The sequence below is a fragment of the Drosophila sulfurigaster genome, chromosome X (genome assembly GCF_023558435.1).
Source record: "Drosophila sulfurigaster albostrigata strain 15112-1811.04 chromosome X, ASM2355843v2, whole genome shotgun sequence".
In the NCBI taxonomy this organism is placed as follows: domain Eukaryota; kingdom Metazoa; phylum Arthropoda; class Insecta; order Diptera; family Drosophilidae; genus Drosophila; species Drosophila sulfurigaster.
This window is the reverse complement of record NC_084885.1, coordinates 24,596,964-24,614,964: the sequence shown is the minus strand read 5'-3', so window position 1 is coordinate 24,614,964 and position 18,001 is coordinate 24,596,964. Positions and strand designations below refer to the sequence as shown.

Genomic DNA, 18,001 nt, shown 5'->3' with positions numbered 1-18,001 from the left:
CTATCGATAAACAATCGAGCTTTCTTCTTCGTCTTGCGTATGCCAGTTTCTTTATTTTTATACTTTTTATTTGCGTTTAAAGTTTAAACTATTGCATTAAACACACACATACACAAAACACACATACATATACATACATCCCTATATATATACATATATATACACGCATATATATTTAAATACTATGTACAAAAGAGAAAACAACAAAAACAACGAAAAAGACAAATGTAATTGAACAAGATTCGTATAAAAAACAAAAATACATACATTTTTAACTGTACTATGAATTTTGTTGAATGAATGATAAAAAAACAAACAAACAGTTATGCTTCCATTAAACACTAATTTATGTGTGCGTATTTTTATATAGTTAATTTACAAATTTAATTATCAATGTGAAGAAACAAAAATTTAGTTTATGCCGAATTTTAAGTTGATTAGCAATTAAATAAAAACGTTACAAAAAATAAATAAAAGAAAAAAAAACAGCTCACGTTTTTCTTCTCATGGGCGGGTGGCAACATTTTAAATTTCAGCGAATTGGTTTTCCAATAGAAATTGGTTTCAAAATTTGAAATTGGCGCGCCAAGAACACTGCAAAAATTTGTCAGTTTTTGTTGCATACTTTGAGGGTGTGCTAACGAAAGGCCGATAGATGGCGTTTCCTGGCTGTTAATTGATGACGCTTTCTGGCTGTTGATAGATGGCGCTTCCTACAGTTGTTTGGCTGCCGTTAGATAGAGGGCGCCACTCAACCAGAAAGTCTGTTCACTTGCTGCTGATTTCTGTTCGCCTGGTATTTCACCTGCTGATTGGGCACTTTTTTGGCGTTCGCAGCGGCATCGAGTGGACGAGCTGTTGTTGTAATTACTGAAGGCAGACGGCGTAACTCAGAAATTCCACAAGGATGATCGGAATGTCCTTTGGCCAATCGATAGCTCACATTTATAGGCACCATTTGGCAACTAGCTCACCTCACGTCAGGATTCCTCAAGTAACGAACATTGGTTATAACAAATTTGAATTTAGCGCCACACAAATTTTAATTTTCATTGCATACTTTGAGGGTGCAAAGAGGGTATTTTTCAGAAAACATGCTATATCTCGGTCATATCCTGCCACATTTTCAACGGATACATATTGCTAGGTTCGCAGGGACCTCCTCCATCGAACGGCATCAAAAAAGTGTGGAATTATCTAAGGATCAAAAAGTTTTAATTTTTCAGCCAAAGAAAACAGACCGAAAACATAAACTCCAGGATAACTCGAGAACCACAAGAGCGATTGGGATGAAATTTGGCAGCATAATAATGCTTGCCAATATGCATAGTTTGACATACGATTCGCAAGGATCAGACAGGATATGGCTGAGATGTACGCTATTTTCGGCCTACAAAAAAGTCCTTTTATATCGACTCCTGTAAGGACATTCATTGGTTTTGGGATGCCCATCGGTTAGTATTCATAAGAGCTATCCTTGTAGCAAAGGACATCACGAACGCTCTTTAAATGACCGAGATAGAGCGGACTTTCGATAATTTTTGGCATTTTTTCTATACTTACCCTTATAAAAAATATTTCAGGTACAGTTTTTTGTGATTGTGAGAGTCCTTTCTGTTTTAATTCCTAAAATGTCCATCCAAAGAAGTCCTTGTTTACAAAAAATTAAAAATGAATGTATTTTAATGGAAAAGGAATTATAATTATTAAATTATGAAAGCTATTTACAACTGCTTAAATTAGCTAATACAAAACTAAGATTATTTACAGCTAAAATGTAAAAAGGATGCATACGGATAAGAGAAGAATGATGAAATGGCTTACGTTAATCGCAACAGTAAATATCTAAAAGACACAATTTTTCATTTTAAATTTCTACATTTTTCATATTTTCTTTGTTTTTGTTTGTATATTATAAGTTAAAGATTAAAATTAGAAAAAAAATTAGAATCGAAGCATTGCACTATATACTTGTATATCTCTATGCATATTTATTATTATAAGGTATTAGGTGAAAGATGTGTTAATACTTTCCGTTCGAATTTGGAGTTATTTGAAAATCAATATTGCCTCATTTTCGATAGAATGATAACTGTTTCGAATATAACTGTAAGAATATATAAGCGAATATACATATATTCGTTAGTGGCAGTGAAGTACTATTTAAAATTGTGTAAGCTTCGAGCGTTTCTAAACTTAATTACGCGTACGCAATTTAAATTACAAATAGAATTACACTTAATATACGTTTACATATTAAATAATTCGGAATCAAGCTCGTTAAAACACACACACACTTTCCACTTATACATCATATTATAGTATATATCTCGTCTTGTGATTTACATAAATAACAAATATGATACAAAACTGAGGGCTCGCTTTTCTCTTAAAAAAAAAAATAGATGACACAACTTGCTAAAGATTTCAATTCATATGTACATTGTTTTTTTGGCATTTCCAAATGTTAAAAAAAAAATAGAAGAAAAGGGGAGAAAGGTATTCGAAATGCGTCTGTCTCGCTCACACTGCGGCAGTGCAAGTGAGAGGGCAACACACACAATTCTCCCAATTCGGAGTTCGAGTTCATCCTCCACTTGCGATTGTGTGATTTTGTTTGCAATGAGATGACTTTTGGTCGTAGCCCCTCAATAAATAAAATCTAGGTACATATATAACTAGGTGTTTAAGAGTTAAACGGACGATGTTGTCAGCGGTTCTCGTTAGCTGATATATATATATATGAATAGGCGATCAGTGTTAGGGACGCCCATCGATATGTCCAACTTAAGTAAACATGAATGGCACATTGAAAGTCCCACAATCAGAAACTGTGTCCAGCTCCAACTCCAGCTCCAGCTCGAGGTGCTGCTGCTGCTGTTGCTCTTCCTCCTCTCCTCACATGTGTCCCCACCAGGCGGCGCTGGCTTGATAATAGCCATCGTTGCCCCAGCTGATGATGCTCAGTGGCGGCGGCGGCGGCGTCAAATCGCGCACATCGAAATCCAGTTCATCTTCATCCTGGCTGCTGCTATTGTTGTTATTGGTGTTGTTGTTGTGGCGATGCTGATGATGTTGATGACGCCGATAATCATGTGGCTGCTGATGGAGCAACAGCAGTTGCCGGAGCCTGTTGCGCTTCCTGCTGCGTCGCACCAAATCCCAGCCGACGGTACCCTCTTGTTAGAAAACATTGTGGCTGCTCTTTGCCCCCAAGAAGGGTTTCTCCTCGTTCATCTTCTCCAAATTGCCACTGAGCGTGGGATCCGTGGGACGTTTGCGCTTGAAGAAGCCGCACTTCCACATCGCATACGTGAAGAGGGCGAGCAACACAAGACCTCCGAGCACGGCCAACACAATGATCCACAGCGGCGTGTACGTTTCCCGCTGTTGATCCAGCAACTCCGGATAGGCGCGTGTCTCCACCTGCAACAGAGGAAGAAGTGTAAGGATTGACTTGATTTTAGGTACCACAACAAAACTTACCAGTATCTTGTCGTTGGTCTCTAGCTGCTCGACGCCAAAGTCGGCGGGTATCTTGACATTCGCCGTGGACATGATGCGCACCAGATCGACACGGGGATATTCGGCAACCAGCGTCGAGTTCCACAGTCGCACATTGAGTATGACCTGTGCCTCTGTCTTAGCGGGCATGTCATAGAACTCACACTGTATCTTGATGCAGTGCGCCGTCAGTTTGTCGCAATTGAGCTCCACAATCTGTTGTTTCTTGCCCTTCACGCTGCCTGCCTCACGACCATCCATGAAGCGCTCAAGTCGCACCACGCTTCCGATTGTACCGCGACGCAGGCGATTGGCTCGTGCCGTCTCCTGGTTAGTCTTCTTTTGCTCGCTCCAATGCTGTTGATGAATGCTCGTCACCGACTCGTGCGTGTGAGTCTGCGATTTATTCAGACGCATCTGATGTGCCGTCGGCTGTTGGCGATGCTGTGGCCACTTCATCAGCGAAGCGGGTGCACTTAAATACGAAGCACTGCGCAAATTGTCCGACGTCTTCGAGGCCAACTTCAGGGGATTCACATACTCGGGAGCCACCGTACAGGCGCCCTGACCGGTCTCAATGATGGGCGCCTTCTCCAAATACTGCAGATATTTGTCCTTCGTGCCACCTTGCAACTCCAGCCCATCGCCACGATCGAGCGTCAACGGCAGATAGATGTCCAGCTGGACTTTAGGAGCCGCGGATGGACCTTCGTTAAAGATGGAGTACGTGTGGACGAGGGGTGAACCGACATGATCCAGTTCCATGGGTGAATCCTGCAGCTTGGAGGCGCCACTGTAGAAGCTCTGTTCGGGATTTACCCAACCGCGCAATGTCATCTCCGCACGTCGCACCACCTTGAGTACGAGCTGACGCTCCGGCAGCTCTTTGCCCACCAGCTTTGAGGTGGTGTTGGCAAAAAATGTGGAACACAATGTTCTTCTCCTCCCTCTTCAGGCTATTTGGATCGAAGCGTATGGTCACCGATGTGGTTGTGCCACGCAACATCGGATTGCCCAGGCTGCATGCCACAAGCGTTGTATTAAAGCTGTTGCAAGTGGCATTTGTCTAAATGGAGAATGAGAGATTGGGGTGAGATTAAAGTACACCATCGGGGAGAATCGATTGACTTACCGGTTTTTTGGTGGCAATGTAGGAGACACTCGCCTGGTGCTCGATGAATAGTTGTGCCTCGTATGCCGAGTCCGCAAAATTGCTCACGTCCACCGTGACTTCCAGTTCCGTCTTGTTGCCCAGTATGAAATCATATTTGCCATCTGTAAAAGAAGTTATGTTTAATGGGAAATTCCTTTCTCTCTTGAATAGCTCTAAGTCTTCAGGATTTCTTTTTTCTACGCTGCCTATCTACTCGGTTATTTGTACTTACCCTCAGCCTGCAGATTAGGATCCGCACGCAGTCGCAGATCGCTCTCGCAGAGATCATCATCGCCACAGTCCTTCTGGAATGTGGCTTCGAACTCAACGTACGCCTGCGTCTGATCCAGTATGGGATTAAGTCGGGTCAACGGCGAGCTCGCCAGCTCTTGTTCCTCCAGCTTATAGTCAAGACGAAAGCGTATGGGCGTCTGAATATCCCGAGTGTTGGCCTTAATGTAACCGGTGACCATTTGACACTCCAGTCTGCCATCGGTGCGCACGGGAACGGAACGATTCATCACATTGCTGCGCTTGTTGTCGCGATCGAAGAAGACACGCGAGAATTTCTTGTAATGCTCAAAGGTTTCCGCCTCCACGGTGTACGTCAGATTGATCCTTGTGCTCACCTGCTCGTGAGGATCAATGCTGCAGCAGGCCTCGAATGTGAAGCACGTCAGATTCGTGGAGACATCGTTGCGACAACCAGCACGATTCGGATCAATGTTGCGCATCTCCACGCTCCGATACGTTGTCTGTATGTTGATGATGGGACGGGCGAGGAGGACAACAGCCGCAGGCGGTGCACCGACAACCAAATCCATGTACGAGTTACCATCGAGATCCGTGGTGCCCGCCAACGAGATGCCAAAATTCTTGATCGGTTGCGGCAAATTGCGACCCAGCTCCGAGGCCAGAATGCGCTGTGATGGCTTCTCGTTGAGACCGGTGCGCGAGCCCAAATAAATGGAGACGACGCCATTGCCTTCGTATGGTGAACCGATTGCAACATCCTCGCAGCCATCCTTGTTCAGATCCCCGATGTTTGCGAGCGCATAGCCAAAGCGACTCTCAAGCGCTCCGGTTAGCTTCAGTGTGGGTTTCTGGGGTAGACTGTCGCCGCCGTTCTGGAACACGTAGACAGCGCCGCCTTCGGTTTTCGAGAAGTAGAACGGAGCGGCAACCAAGAGATCGGGCTGGTGATCACCATTGATATCCGCTGTGATCAGTTCATAGCCAAAACTCGAGCCAAACTGCTCGCCATCGATGATCATGTGGACGGGAATGGGACTTGTGGTCGCCTTATCGAAAATCACCACCTGACCATGGCCATTAGAGCGAGGTGCACCCGCTGCATAGGACATATTGTCGCTGAAGTAGCGTCCGCCTGTCACAGCCATCCCTAGATAGCTGTACTTGTCCACCGGAGAGCTGGCGTCCTGATGCTCACTGTAGTACACGAACTTGTCTCGCGTCAGATAGTCGCCACCGATTTCCGTCACAAAGATGGCGCCGCGCCACGTGAAAGGTCCCGGGGAGCCCAGGATCATGGAATTGTCATCGAGCAGGGCTCCCGATGTGCCCACCTGACAGAAACCGTAGTCCTCGTGTTGCCTGCAACGTAATTTTGACATTAACGAATGAGTCCAGGGTCAGTTGTCAGTTAAGGGCAGGCAAGATAATGCGAAAGCGTGTGGAATGGGGAAAGGAGAGAATGGAGGAACGGGACACACACGCGATGCCAGCGCAATGAAAAATTGCATGTCCAAGTCCATGTCTACGGATGCCGCAGTCCGCAACACCACCGAGTGCTTTTTTTCTGTTCTGTTCTGTTCTGTTGTTGTGTGTCCTGCTTCCTGGCCCCCACACACACTCACGTCATCCCAGTGGAAGGTCTTTGTTTTCGGTGAGCGCTTTTTGGGTGCGGTGCGACCCTATTTAGCCCGTCATCCTCTCCCCCACACACACACACTCACTCACTCACTCACCGTTTCCCTTTCCTCCTTCAATGACTGCTGACATTTAAATAAATTAAAATTTCACTTTATGACATGCGTTCGTTGCCTGCAACGACAACGACAACGACGACGTCATCGCTGTCACACCTGACCAGCTACTCCAGCCACTGCCACATCCCTTTCCCTTTCCCTTTCTCTTTTGCCCTTTCTCCTCTCTCTTACATAGCCTTCTCCTGCCATCACATTTGATAAAAACACACATGCTGCATGCTAATTGGCCTAAACTGAAGTTAGACACGCGTCAAGTCCCAACCTACCCTAGGGAAAGTTATTGTTCCCCCATTTTCAAATACTTCACCTTGACACTTTTTCCCTTATTGCCTGATTTAGCATTTCTAATTGATTCATTCACGACATATTCCCTTTCGGTTCTACGCTTCCACACCACATCATAATTTACAGCCCGATAACACTTTGTCGTCAGACAGAGGCCATAATTTTTCCGAATCATAATTCAACCCCCTAATATATTCGTAAACCCCAAAAGAAAAAGCATAACTCAATCGGAAAAGAACACTACAAAATATTAATGGCATTCAGAGATAGTTATCGCGAGCTTACCTAGTAACGGGGCGTCCTTTGCATGGCTCGTAGGCCTGATCCATGTTCAGCTCGTTGTCCAGCACATAGCAGAGACCTTGTCCATAGCGATTCTCTTTCACAACTGTCACATATCGATGCGCACAGACGAGCACCTGCAAGTTGTTATCGATCATCGATTGCAAAGGGGTTGTTATCGATAATATTTCATAAGTGATTGTTCTTACCTTTCCACCTAGACCTTGAGAACGTACTGTCACTCCCATCCATTGTCCCTCCTTGATCTCGTCGTAAGATGGTTCTATTAGATCATCTTCTACCTCATAGGCTATAGATGGTGGCCAGTAGTGATTGGTGAAAGAGAAAAGTGCAAAAAGTACGGAGTTGGTTTCTTGTTAGCAAACGGTGTGACTAAAGTTTATATGTGTATGTAATGTGCGGGTGTGTGTGTGTGTATGTGTGTTTGTGTGTGTGTGTGTCGTAACAGTGACAACATCATAATCATCATCATCATCATCAACAGCAACAACAACAACAACATCAATAACAACAATTGGTGATAATATGCATTTCAAAGTAAATATAAACAGTATGTAAAATTAATATGTACAATTAGATAAAAAATTACAACACTAACAAACCTCGCACAAAATTTACATTATTTACAGCGAGCAACACCGGAAGAGAAAGAATACAAAACTAAAGCAAATGTCGATTGCTCTTAACATCTGTTAATTAACAGCATCGTTCATCAGCTAACAGCGGCAGTTTCTGCTAATACCCAAGAAATGAATACAAAATATCATCCACAACAACAACAACAAAAACATGCGACAAATATACCCTACACATTTTGAGCTGCATCAATACATACATACATATTGAATACCCTTTTATATATCCAAGAAAATTTCATGCACATGTGAGACTGTAGTTCTCAGAAACTCTAGAGAAAGAGGGGGGCGGGGTCCCTGGCTGTCGCTCTACTTTTAGATGTTGTGGAGCACATGTGCACATGTGTGGAGCACCAAAAAGACAAAGAACAGGAACAGGAACCAGGCAGAAAAAAGCAGAAAGCAAAAGCAGCAACAAGTGCAACGAAAATGTTCGTTTAAACGATGCATGAAGAAAGTATTAAGCGGGACATGCAAATGATCGACTATCACTTACCACGCTAACACATTCACAAATACATACATATTCCATATCATGCTTTTCAATTTTAATATTTTTACTATTAAATTGCACACACTTCATGGCCACGCGATTTGCTTAACCTAAACGAAGCGTGGCGTTGCCACATTGTTAGACAAAGCTTGCACATACAAAAACAATCGCGGCTTAGTTGAGTAATAATCGTTTAGCTACAACAAATTAATTAACCGAAAGTGCTGCTAAATTGCTATTTTATGAACTCGCTGCTGCTATGCGATTGCTCATACCCTGTTTGCAAGTAATTTGCATGTAGCGTAGCAGAAAAAAATGGAAAGCGCTGGCAGCATTGCCGTCAACTTTTTGATAGAATGCAGACACACACGAACAGCAGCAGCAGCGCAGCATCATCAACTGACGTTGACGTTGGCGTCGCTGCTAGCGTTCAAGTTGTTGTTGTCGTTTGCGCCTGCTTAGGCGGCTGCGGCGGCGGCTTTGCATGCATGAGAGAGCTAGTGAGAGAAGGAGAGAGAGAGCGAGTGCACATGTGTGAAACGTAACGAAATTGATTTAAATGCATTTTAAAGCATCAAAGTGTTGAAATATGATAAATGTTTATTGCAGTGTGCCCGCAGCGCTTTAGAAAAAGCCCAAAGAGAGTGAGCAGTGATGAGTGAGGAGTGGAGGAGTAGATTGGCTGCCTTGAGTGAGAGGTGAGCTTTTATCACACACACACACACACACATCACGTGGGCTGATTCTGGCAGGCACGAGGCTGAGACGCGTTTTAAAACGCGCAAAGTGAAAGCTGGAATAAACGCGCCTGCGGCCCACGCGTTTTTTTCACTCATTGCATTGCGCAGCTGCAGCTGCTTTGTGTGTGTGAGTGTGATTGTATGTGTTCACACGCTGTTTATACAAATGCATGTATGTACATATGTATGTGTGGAGTGCGTCTCTTGTTGGCCAAGGCCCAATGAACTTTGCACTTTCTGCGACGCCTGTTTGACATTGAAAGAGCGAGAGAGTGGTGAGTGGAGAGGGGGGAGAGACACTGTCGTAGGCATTGGGCAAATGGAATGTGCGACAACAATTTGAGACGACACGCAGTCTTCGCAAGAATTTCTTCATGCCACACAAATTTGCGTTTTGCAAGTCGAATGTTATTTTTATGCTTTTGCCACAGTTGTTTGTTGTTGTTGTTGCTGTGCATTTTGTGAAATTTGTCACGTTCTGTGTTGCGACAAACTGTGGGGCGCCGTGGCAGTGGCAGTCATATGTATGCGTGTATGTGTGTGTGTGTGTGTGTAGCAGCAACACGCTCTGATTGTCGCGTTACCAATAGCAAAGGCCGCAAATAACAAAAACAACAAACAACGAACAAAAAAAAAACGGGCACACTCGCCGGGTTCGCAAACGTTTGGAATGCGACCAGCCCATAAAGCAGCGCAGTTGGGTTAGGCAGGGAGGGGAGTGACGAGTCGGGGCGGGGCGTCGACTGGGACACAGCTGTTGCTGCAAGCGAATTTACATCTCGACAACAGCAGCAGCCAGCTATGAGCAATGCTATAATTAATGCTAAATGAGTCGCCAAATGGAGAATGAGAATTCCCCTTTCACACCAGAGAGAGAGAGAGAGAGAGAGCAAGCGCTAGCTGCAGCTGCAGCTGCAGTCGACGTCGACGCAGGCGTCAATTCCGCTAAAAAGTCAGCGTAGGAAATGCCCAACAACTGATAAAAGCAAAACTAACTAGCTACAAAAATGTTTAGCTAATTAGTTGAAACGAGAGAAAACACAAAAATTCCCCAATAACAACAACGACGACAAACTAATGCAGGCTAATCTATTAATATAACATGTTTTAGCAGCAGCAAATCTCTTAATTATGATCTAATAAGCCGCTTTTGACAAACTGTGTGGCAACGCCGTATCGAAATGAGTGGCAATGCTGTAAATCTTAAGCTTATCTCAATTGCGTTTATCGATTAAATTACTATTAAATTTGAACATGCAAATGGAAAATGAAAGTGAATGAACTATTCAAAAATTTCTATAATATTTCAGAAGAAGTAAAATGAAATTCCCTTGGGATATTTTATTCCCAAATGTCTAACATTCAGAATTGCTCCCCAGCTATAGGCAATAAATGCCAAATGTTAAATGGAATTTGTCAACTATTTGAAGAGTGAAAAAGAGTTATTCAAATTGCCGTTGCTCTTTTAAAAATTGGGAGGAGGGTTATTAACATTAAATAACATAGTCTTTAGCTCTTAAGTGGGCTGCACCTTAGTGGAAAAGTCACTCGTCTTATTGTTGAACATTTTCACTACAAAATGTCAGTTACAAATTCAGTTTTTTTTTGTCGTCTTTACAGGTCAATGGCAAACAAGTTATTAGTAAAGAGACAGAGAAAAAGAAAAGACAAAGTCAAAATAGCAAAACTCAAAACTGAAATTCCAGAGAGGCTCTTAACCTTCATTCAGAACAAGATCGCGATTCTAAACGGTCGCGAAGAAGAAGAAGAATGCCAGGCGATGATTTTAGACAATGATCTAGTTAATTACAAAGACGAAGTCGAAGTGGAAGTTGAACTTGAAGTTAAAGTCAAAGTCAATGTCGAGTGAGAAGCGTGTCAACTTAAGAATTAAGTAATTAGTTAAGATACGTTAAATAAAAAGATACGATATTAATATGCTAGTAGTTAAACATACTTGTAGATACAATAAATATATATATATATGTATATGTATATTCAAATTAAAGCTAAAGAGTGAAGGAAAGAGAGAGAGATATTATTTACATATGTGTGAGCAGTGCTGCATTTTGTATTGCGCATGCATTTTATAACAAAATGGCGATCAAAGAGCCATGCGATATATGTACATAAATATTATATGTATGTTTTGCCATTTATCGATAACAGTTATCGTTTAGTTATGTACAAATTGTGAGTGTTTTTTTAAAGATGTAATGTGCCGGGTGCATTTAAACAAGAGATTAGCCAATTTCATTCGTTCGCGTGGTGAATTGTGAATTGTTATCGATAGTACAAAACTATCGAATGCGTTGCATTTGCAGTGGATTAAATCGTATAGCGTATATTTTGTTTGTGAGAGCTTCAAGCGCGAATGCAAATCATAATTATTATAATAATACTAGTAAGTTGTTTATTTAAAAATGAAATGCTCAAATTGTGTATTAGGCAAAAACAACAACAAATAAAGCACCCATATCACTTACAAGTTTCATAAGATCCGTTAATTGCTAAATGATAAATTCGTTTTTTGATTTGTTTTTTTTTTTTTTAATTTTTTGTCGTTTCGAAAATAATTTTTTTGATTTTTTGGTAGGGAAGATAAATAAGTTTTCCATATGCGCACCGATTATATAAATATATTATATGTAAATATATATATTGTTTTGTTTTGGAGGGGGTTTTTTGCGTAAAGAAGAGAACGAAAACAAAAATAAAGAAAAAAGATAAAAAAATTATAAAAAACAATTGATCAATTGTGTTTAGCATAATATTTATGCTAAATATTCAATATATCTATACAATAATAATAATTGTGTATGCATATATGTAATAATAAGATAAACTATAGTAAGAATTACTAGAAGGAAGAAAACACTTAGAGTGTTAAAAGATATTTTTAGTCACAGTTCTCTTTGTACAGCAATATTTTTTATATACAATCGAATACTAACGCATTAAAATGAGGAAAATTATCAATTTTTCTTTTAAATTTTGTCAAAATCATAATTCTAGAAATTCAATTCTATATATGTATTTTTAAGTATCTTAGTTAAAATATTATTTATTAGGTTAGTCACAAATCAAAAACTGTCTTAGACTTTAAGTTAGCTTCGTTTAAAGTAAAATTTCTATTAATTTTTGTTTTATAACTGATTTTAAATAAAAATAATTAACTATCACCTTGAAGAGTTTAATGATTATTAACTAGGTTTAAAGAGTTTCCTTCCTTTTTGGTTTCTATTTATGGTTTATTGTGTGTAAGAACTTTAGTAAAGCACACTTAAAAGATGGCAACATTTGAATTAAATTAAATTAAGTTACAAATTAAGACTAGAAATTAATTAAATTAAATACCATTTAATTATATACGTAGTGCTAAATACTTAAAGAATCTCTCTATTTTATCATAATTTAGTTGTAATTTGTAAATACTTTAGATATTTGTACTTACTTCGTCGACCATCGGTTATGACCTGTTCACAATCGTAAAATTCCGTCGATATGGGGCATTTGTATAAAGCTCCCGATTGATTCGTCTTTGGCTGTAAATTTTGATCCAAGGGTGCGCCTACAAGCAACCTGAAAAGAGCAGACGAAAAGCAATAAATTACAAATGCGAATTTGAATAAATTTTTATGCAAAAAGTTTAAGTGTTTTACTGAACATGTTTTAAAGTTCTTTGGCAATTTTTCTCAATGTACTTTAGAGCTTTTTTTTTAGCAGATTCGAAAGAAAGCTTAAAGGAAGAACAACTCTGCTTGTATTTTATTTTAAAATTTTGTCTTCTTGGTTCAATTTTAAGAATTTTCCATTCGTGTAATAAGATTATAATCATGAATTTCAAGATTGAGCAATCTAGATTTTTTTTTAGATTTTCGATCTTTTTTTAAGCACAAACCTTGGTTCAATTTTGATATACAAACAATCTTGAGTTAAGATTTTGTTCTTCATTTTAGTAAGTTTTTTTCTTTTTATGTAATGACAGCCTAATAAATTAATTAATTTGAGAGCAGGGTTGAACTTCTTCACGATTTAGTTTTACTAAAGTTGCTGCTTACAGCTTTCTTTGTTGAAGTTCATTATGCTTCATGTGCTTTCAAAAGCTGCCACAAAAGCGCTTTATGATCGCATCGATCGTGCAATGTTTCGATCATGAAATACTTGTATAGCTACTGAAATAATTATAGTGAATGGTCTGTCTTAGTTTTGTGCTGTTGTTTCGATTCTCAGGTGCTGAAAAGTCATGAGGCTGGCAAATTGTGTTTGGCATGAAAAGCTAATTACCAACTGCTGCAATTTGGCCTGCAATTTGCTGCAGGGCATTTCGGGACTGCAAATGGAGGACTAAAGGAGGGAGGAGAGGGGAAGGGAGGGATCGGCATTACACGCGATTCGATTAGGCATGGCTGGCAATCAAATGGATTGCGAATTTCGATTTGGATTTCTGTAGGTGGCAGTTCAATGCACCTCGCGATTCTGTTTCTTTCTCTTTTGTCTTGGGCTTGCCAAAAACGATATTACTTGAGGAAGTGTGAGAGAGACAGACAGAGAGAGAGAGAGAGACAGCTGGTTGCAAGTTGGCTGTAACTGGGCGCGTCAACACGTTAAGAGATGTGGCTAATGCGAATGGGCTTCACCCACGTTGCACAGTGTTAACATGCAACTTCATTATCCCCAACAGCAGCAGTTGTAAGTTTATGGTCGCCATTAAGTGTGGCACCTACACGTTGCAACACATTGCAATGTTTACTGCCCCATCCAGCAGCAGCAGCTGCAACAACTGTTGAGGGCAGGTCCACGCTGTCGTTTTGCACTGTTGTCGCCTCTCAATTGACACTTGGCCGCCGCGCATTGCTCAACACTGGCCTTTTCTTTAGTTTCTTTTTTTACGACCTGACTGCAAGTGCTGGCCATTAAAGTGTTTTCACCAAAACGGCTTTCCAATGAGCTTTGACCAATTGCCGAAACCAGCAAAGTCAGCGAGCAAAGCTCCAAGGCATCTATGTAGAAGTCAAGTGAGTTGTGAGTAGTAACAAAAGAATAAGAGTAACTCGGAGAATACGAGATCTGAACCTTCTCCAAAAACTACAGAAAGAAAAGAACTAGTAGTTCCTAAACTGAACTTGAGCAGAAAGAACTCTATTGAGTTGTATAGTCTATGTTGTATAGATAGATATTATAATAGTTAGTTTATAAATGACTTTTAAAATAAATATAATAAATGAATGAAAAAGTAAGAATTCAATTAACTACTTACAAAATGCTGTTCGTAAATGGAACTTGAGCAAAGTGTATTCGAAGGAAACTATTTAAATAATATCCCAAGAACTATTATACTAAATGTAACATAAGAAATTAAAGCCAAGAAGACATAGAACTAGTTCCAAGATAAAGCTCAACAAATGGAATTCCAACTAATTATTTAAATCGAAATACATAATTAAAAAAAAAAAATCGAAAATCAGAAATGAATATATAGAGAGAAAAAACCTATAACGCATTTAAAGTCAGGAGCTGTAAGTAGCAAGTAAGAATGAGAGAAAGTCTAAGAATACTAGATGTTGCTAAAGAACTCAACGATGGATATTTTGAAATCCAAAAACGACAGTAGAAAAAAAAACTAGTAGTTCTTAAACTGAACTGTATTGTTTATCTATCTAGATATAATAGTTACTAAGATATGTAAATACAATTTATAAACGACTATAATATTAAATGTTGTGTAAGAATGAAAAGCATGGGAAAACAAGAACTAGTTCCAAAATGTAATAAAAGAAATTAAAGTCAAGAAAACATAGAACTAGTTCCAAACAAAGCTCAACACATGGAATTCAAAGAAAACTATTCAAATCAAAATATTATTTGAAATTCAATGTCATAAATAAAGACAGAAAGAAAAGACCCAGAACTAGTTCCAAACACTAAACAGCTCATAATGCTTTCAACGTAAGACTTTTCTTCAAAAATTCCATGGTAAGAGTTAGCTTTCAAATCCCCCTTAAGTCTGTTGCACATCATCAGGTTTATGGAGCAATCATGGTGAATTTAAAACCTTTGGAATATCTCAATGCACACCCACTGAACCATCAATAAAATCGCAGATCTCAGAACTGGTTCAGTGAGAGAAAGAGAGAGGGAGAATAAGACTGAGACTGATTCCCCCTCATGTTGCTTGCTTGTTTGGTCATCTCGTTTGTTTGCCACTTATTGTTGACACTCTGCCGCATTCCCAACTTCCATCTTCCATCTTCCGTCTCCCTTCTCCGTCTTCCAGCTGCTGCTGCTGTTGCTGTTGCATTGCCTAATCACAGACTTCCAGTCGTTTTATTGCCCCCTCGTGTCACGTTCATGTAAATCTCGCTCAGTTATTTGCTTTGCCTGCCCCCAAAAGTTGCCCTGATCTGACTTGACTTCGACTTCGACTTCAACTTCGACTAGACCTGACTCCACTCGACTCGACTTAACTTGACTTCGCCAAAGCCTCATCGCGTTTGGTTCGCTGCTCATTTAACATGTTTAGTTTCTTGTCAACTTGCAAGATTTGGTAATGAAATAAAGAGCACAGCACAAATAACATGACGAAGGAATCACATATTGAATTCCTTCGGAATTTTAAATACTCTGCACAGTTAGGGAAGTTAAGAACTTAGAACACTTAAGAACAATTGGAAATATCTTCGTATTGTAGAACAACTCAAAAAAAAAAAAATTGTTTATTATATAGAGTACTAACAACTTCAAGAAATATTTATGAAAAGCAGATGCGCTTTTTTAAAATTATGCAATTTCTTCAAGTTTCTCGAATTTTTAATTCGATTTAAATTTTATAAATTGTATTATTTCTTTAAAAAGAATTTGTAATTTTCAAGCATTTTAAATACTCTACATATCTGGGAAAGTTAAGAGCTTCGTATTATAGAACAACTTAGAATACAGTTTTTTATCATAAAAATATTCCTTATGATAAAAAACTGTATTTTAAGTTGTTATGTTGCTATGAAGTTATGAAAAGCAGATATGTTTTTTTAGTTTAAAGAGTTTCTTCAAGTTTTTCTAATGTTAAGAACAATAATACTAATTTTTAGATTGTAATTTCCAAGAATTTTATTACAAGTATAAGGAATATTTCAAATATGAAAGGCAGATAAACTGTTTTTGAAGTAATAAACTTTCTTTAAGCTTTTCTAATGTTAAGAAATATAATACTTATTTGTACATTTTCTCCAAAAATGTTGTAATTTCCAAGAAATACAAATAAAATGTTCGAATGTAACATTATTTCTCCCAAGTCTTTCTAATCTTAAGGAATACAAAAAATATATGAATTGTCCAATTCTTTCTAATGTTAAAGGAATACCCAAAATATATATCATATAAATATGGCGCACTTTCATGACAAAATTCAAGCACTTTCGGTTCAAGTTAGTGCATAGAGCATAGAGTCAGTAGTGAGGGTAGGAAAAAATGTTTGTCGAACATAAATCTGGTCATAGAGCGGCGCTGGGCCATAAATCTTGAGGCATTGCATTGAGTGGAGCCAGCGACAGTCAATGGAGAGGAGGGAAGAAGAAGAAGGGGGAGAGGAAGCAGCAAGTCCATAAAAACAGTTTTAATGATCTTAGAGAGCGTTTGGAATTTTGTTGGTTAACCGAATTCTGAGCTCGAAGAGTGTCCATCGATGGATTGAGAGACTAGCTAGGGACGATTTTATGGCACTTGGCACTTGCCACTTGCCACTTGCCGCTTGCCACTTAGTTTATCAATTAGCGGATAGAGACTAGAAGAGGAAGAAAGTCGAGTGTTGCGGAGCACAAATCAATTATCGTTTGGATATGAAATGATTGGACCGATCGATCCACTTGCAACTTGAATGCAATTAAATGCTTATGAATGCTTCAGATGTTTGAATGCACTCATACTCACACTCACACTCACGCACACGCAGACACTCACAAAGCACTCACTCTAGAGAGCTTAGAAAATGCATTTAATTAAATTGAAGCATTAATTGCCGCACAAAACGCGCCGCGCGTGTCATTTCAATTGCCACGAGAAAGCAACCACAAAATCCACTGAGGAACGCTGAGGAACCTCCCTCCCTCCCCCACACAATCCCTCAATCCCAGTCCCTGAGAACCCCTGAGAACCCTTTCAAGTGGGCTGTCGGTCAGGGCAATCAAGTGAAAGCGGAGCAGAGCAAAAGTGACTCGCTTCCCACTCACAGCTCTTCTCAGTTCTCTCTCTCTCTCTCTCTCTCTCTGTCTGTGTCTCTCTCTCTCAGCGGGTCGCCCGCAGCTGTAGAAACTTGATTGCTTGACATGCAGCCAAGTGCTTTTTTTTTTATTTTCTTGAATTATATTTGTAATCAAATATTGAATTGAATGCAAAAAAACCGACAGAAGACAGAAGAGCATAACGACGACAATTGGGGGAAAATTCAATTCAATAACTAACGCATAATTCAATTGCAATGCCTTAATTACAATTATTCTATAAACAGAACTCTTTGAACTCTGAGATCGAACTTGGCCATGAATTGAAGAATTTCAATAAATATTATTATTGGATATGGAATCTAATTTATAAACAAAATCTATAAAGGTTTTTGAACTGAGATGATAGTTAAAATCTAATTAAGAAAAGTTTTTTAAATTTTCCTTATAAAAAAAAATGTACTTAACTTTGTCTCTCAGAAGGAACAAATAAAGTTGAGTTGTTTAAATTTCAGAATTTCTTCAAACTTGAAAATGAATTCAAGAGTTCAATAAATATTATTAATATTATTGGATATAGAATCTATTTTATAAAGACAATGGAGAAAAATTGTGGTAAATAAATGGTACAACAAAACGTGAACTAAGATGAAAGTTAAAATC

At 39.4% G+C, this 18,001-nt stretch overlaps 1 protein-coding gene across 1 annotated transcript in view; it reads right to left on the bottom strand.

Annotated features, from left to right (window-relative positions):
- Positions 1 to 1,650: 1,650 nt before the first annotated feature.
- LOC133849073 (integrin alpha-PS1) overlaps positions 1,651 to 18,001 on the bottom strand; it is a 67,809-nt gene continuing 51,458 nt past the window's right edge. The window contains 8 exon segments of the mRNA XM_062284934.1: positions 1,651 to 3,426; positions 3,487 to 4,422; positions 4,424 to 4,570; positions 4,637 to 4,779; positions 4,890 to 6,271; positions 7,237 to 7,370; positions 7,443 to 7,543; positions 12,577 to 12,704. Of these exon segments, the coding sequence (XP_062140918.1) occupies positions 2,899 to 3,426; positions 3,487 to 4,422; positions 4,424 to 4,570; positions 4,637 to 4,779; positions 4,890 to 6,271; positions 7,237 to 7,370; positions 7,443 to 7,543; positions 12,577 to 12,704 (3,499 nt within the window). The 3' untranslated portion in view covers positions 1,651 to 2,898.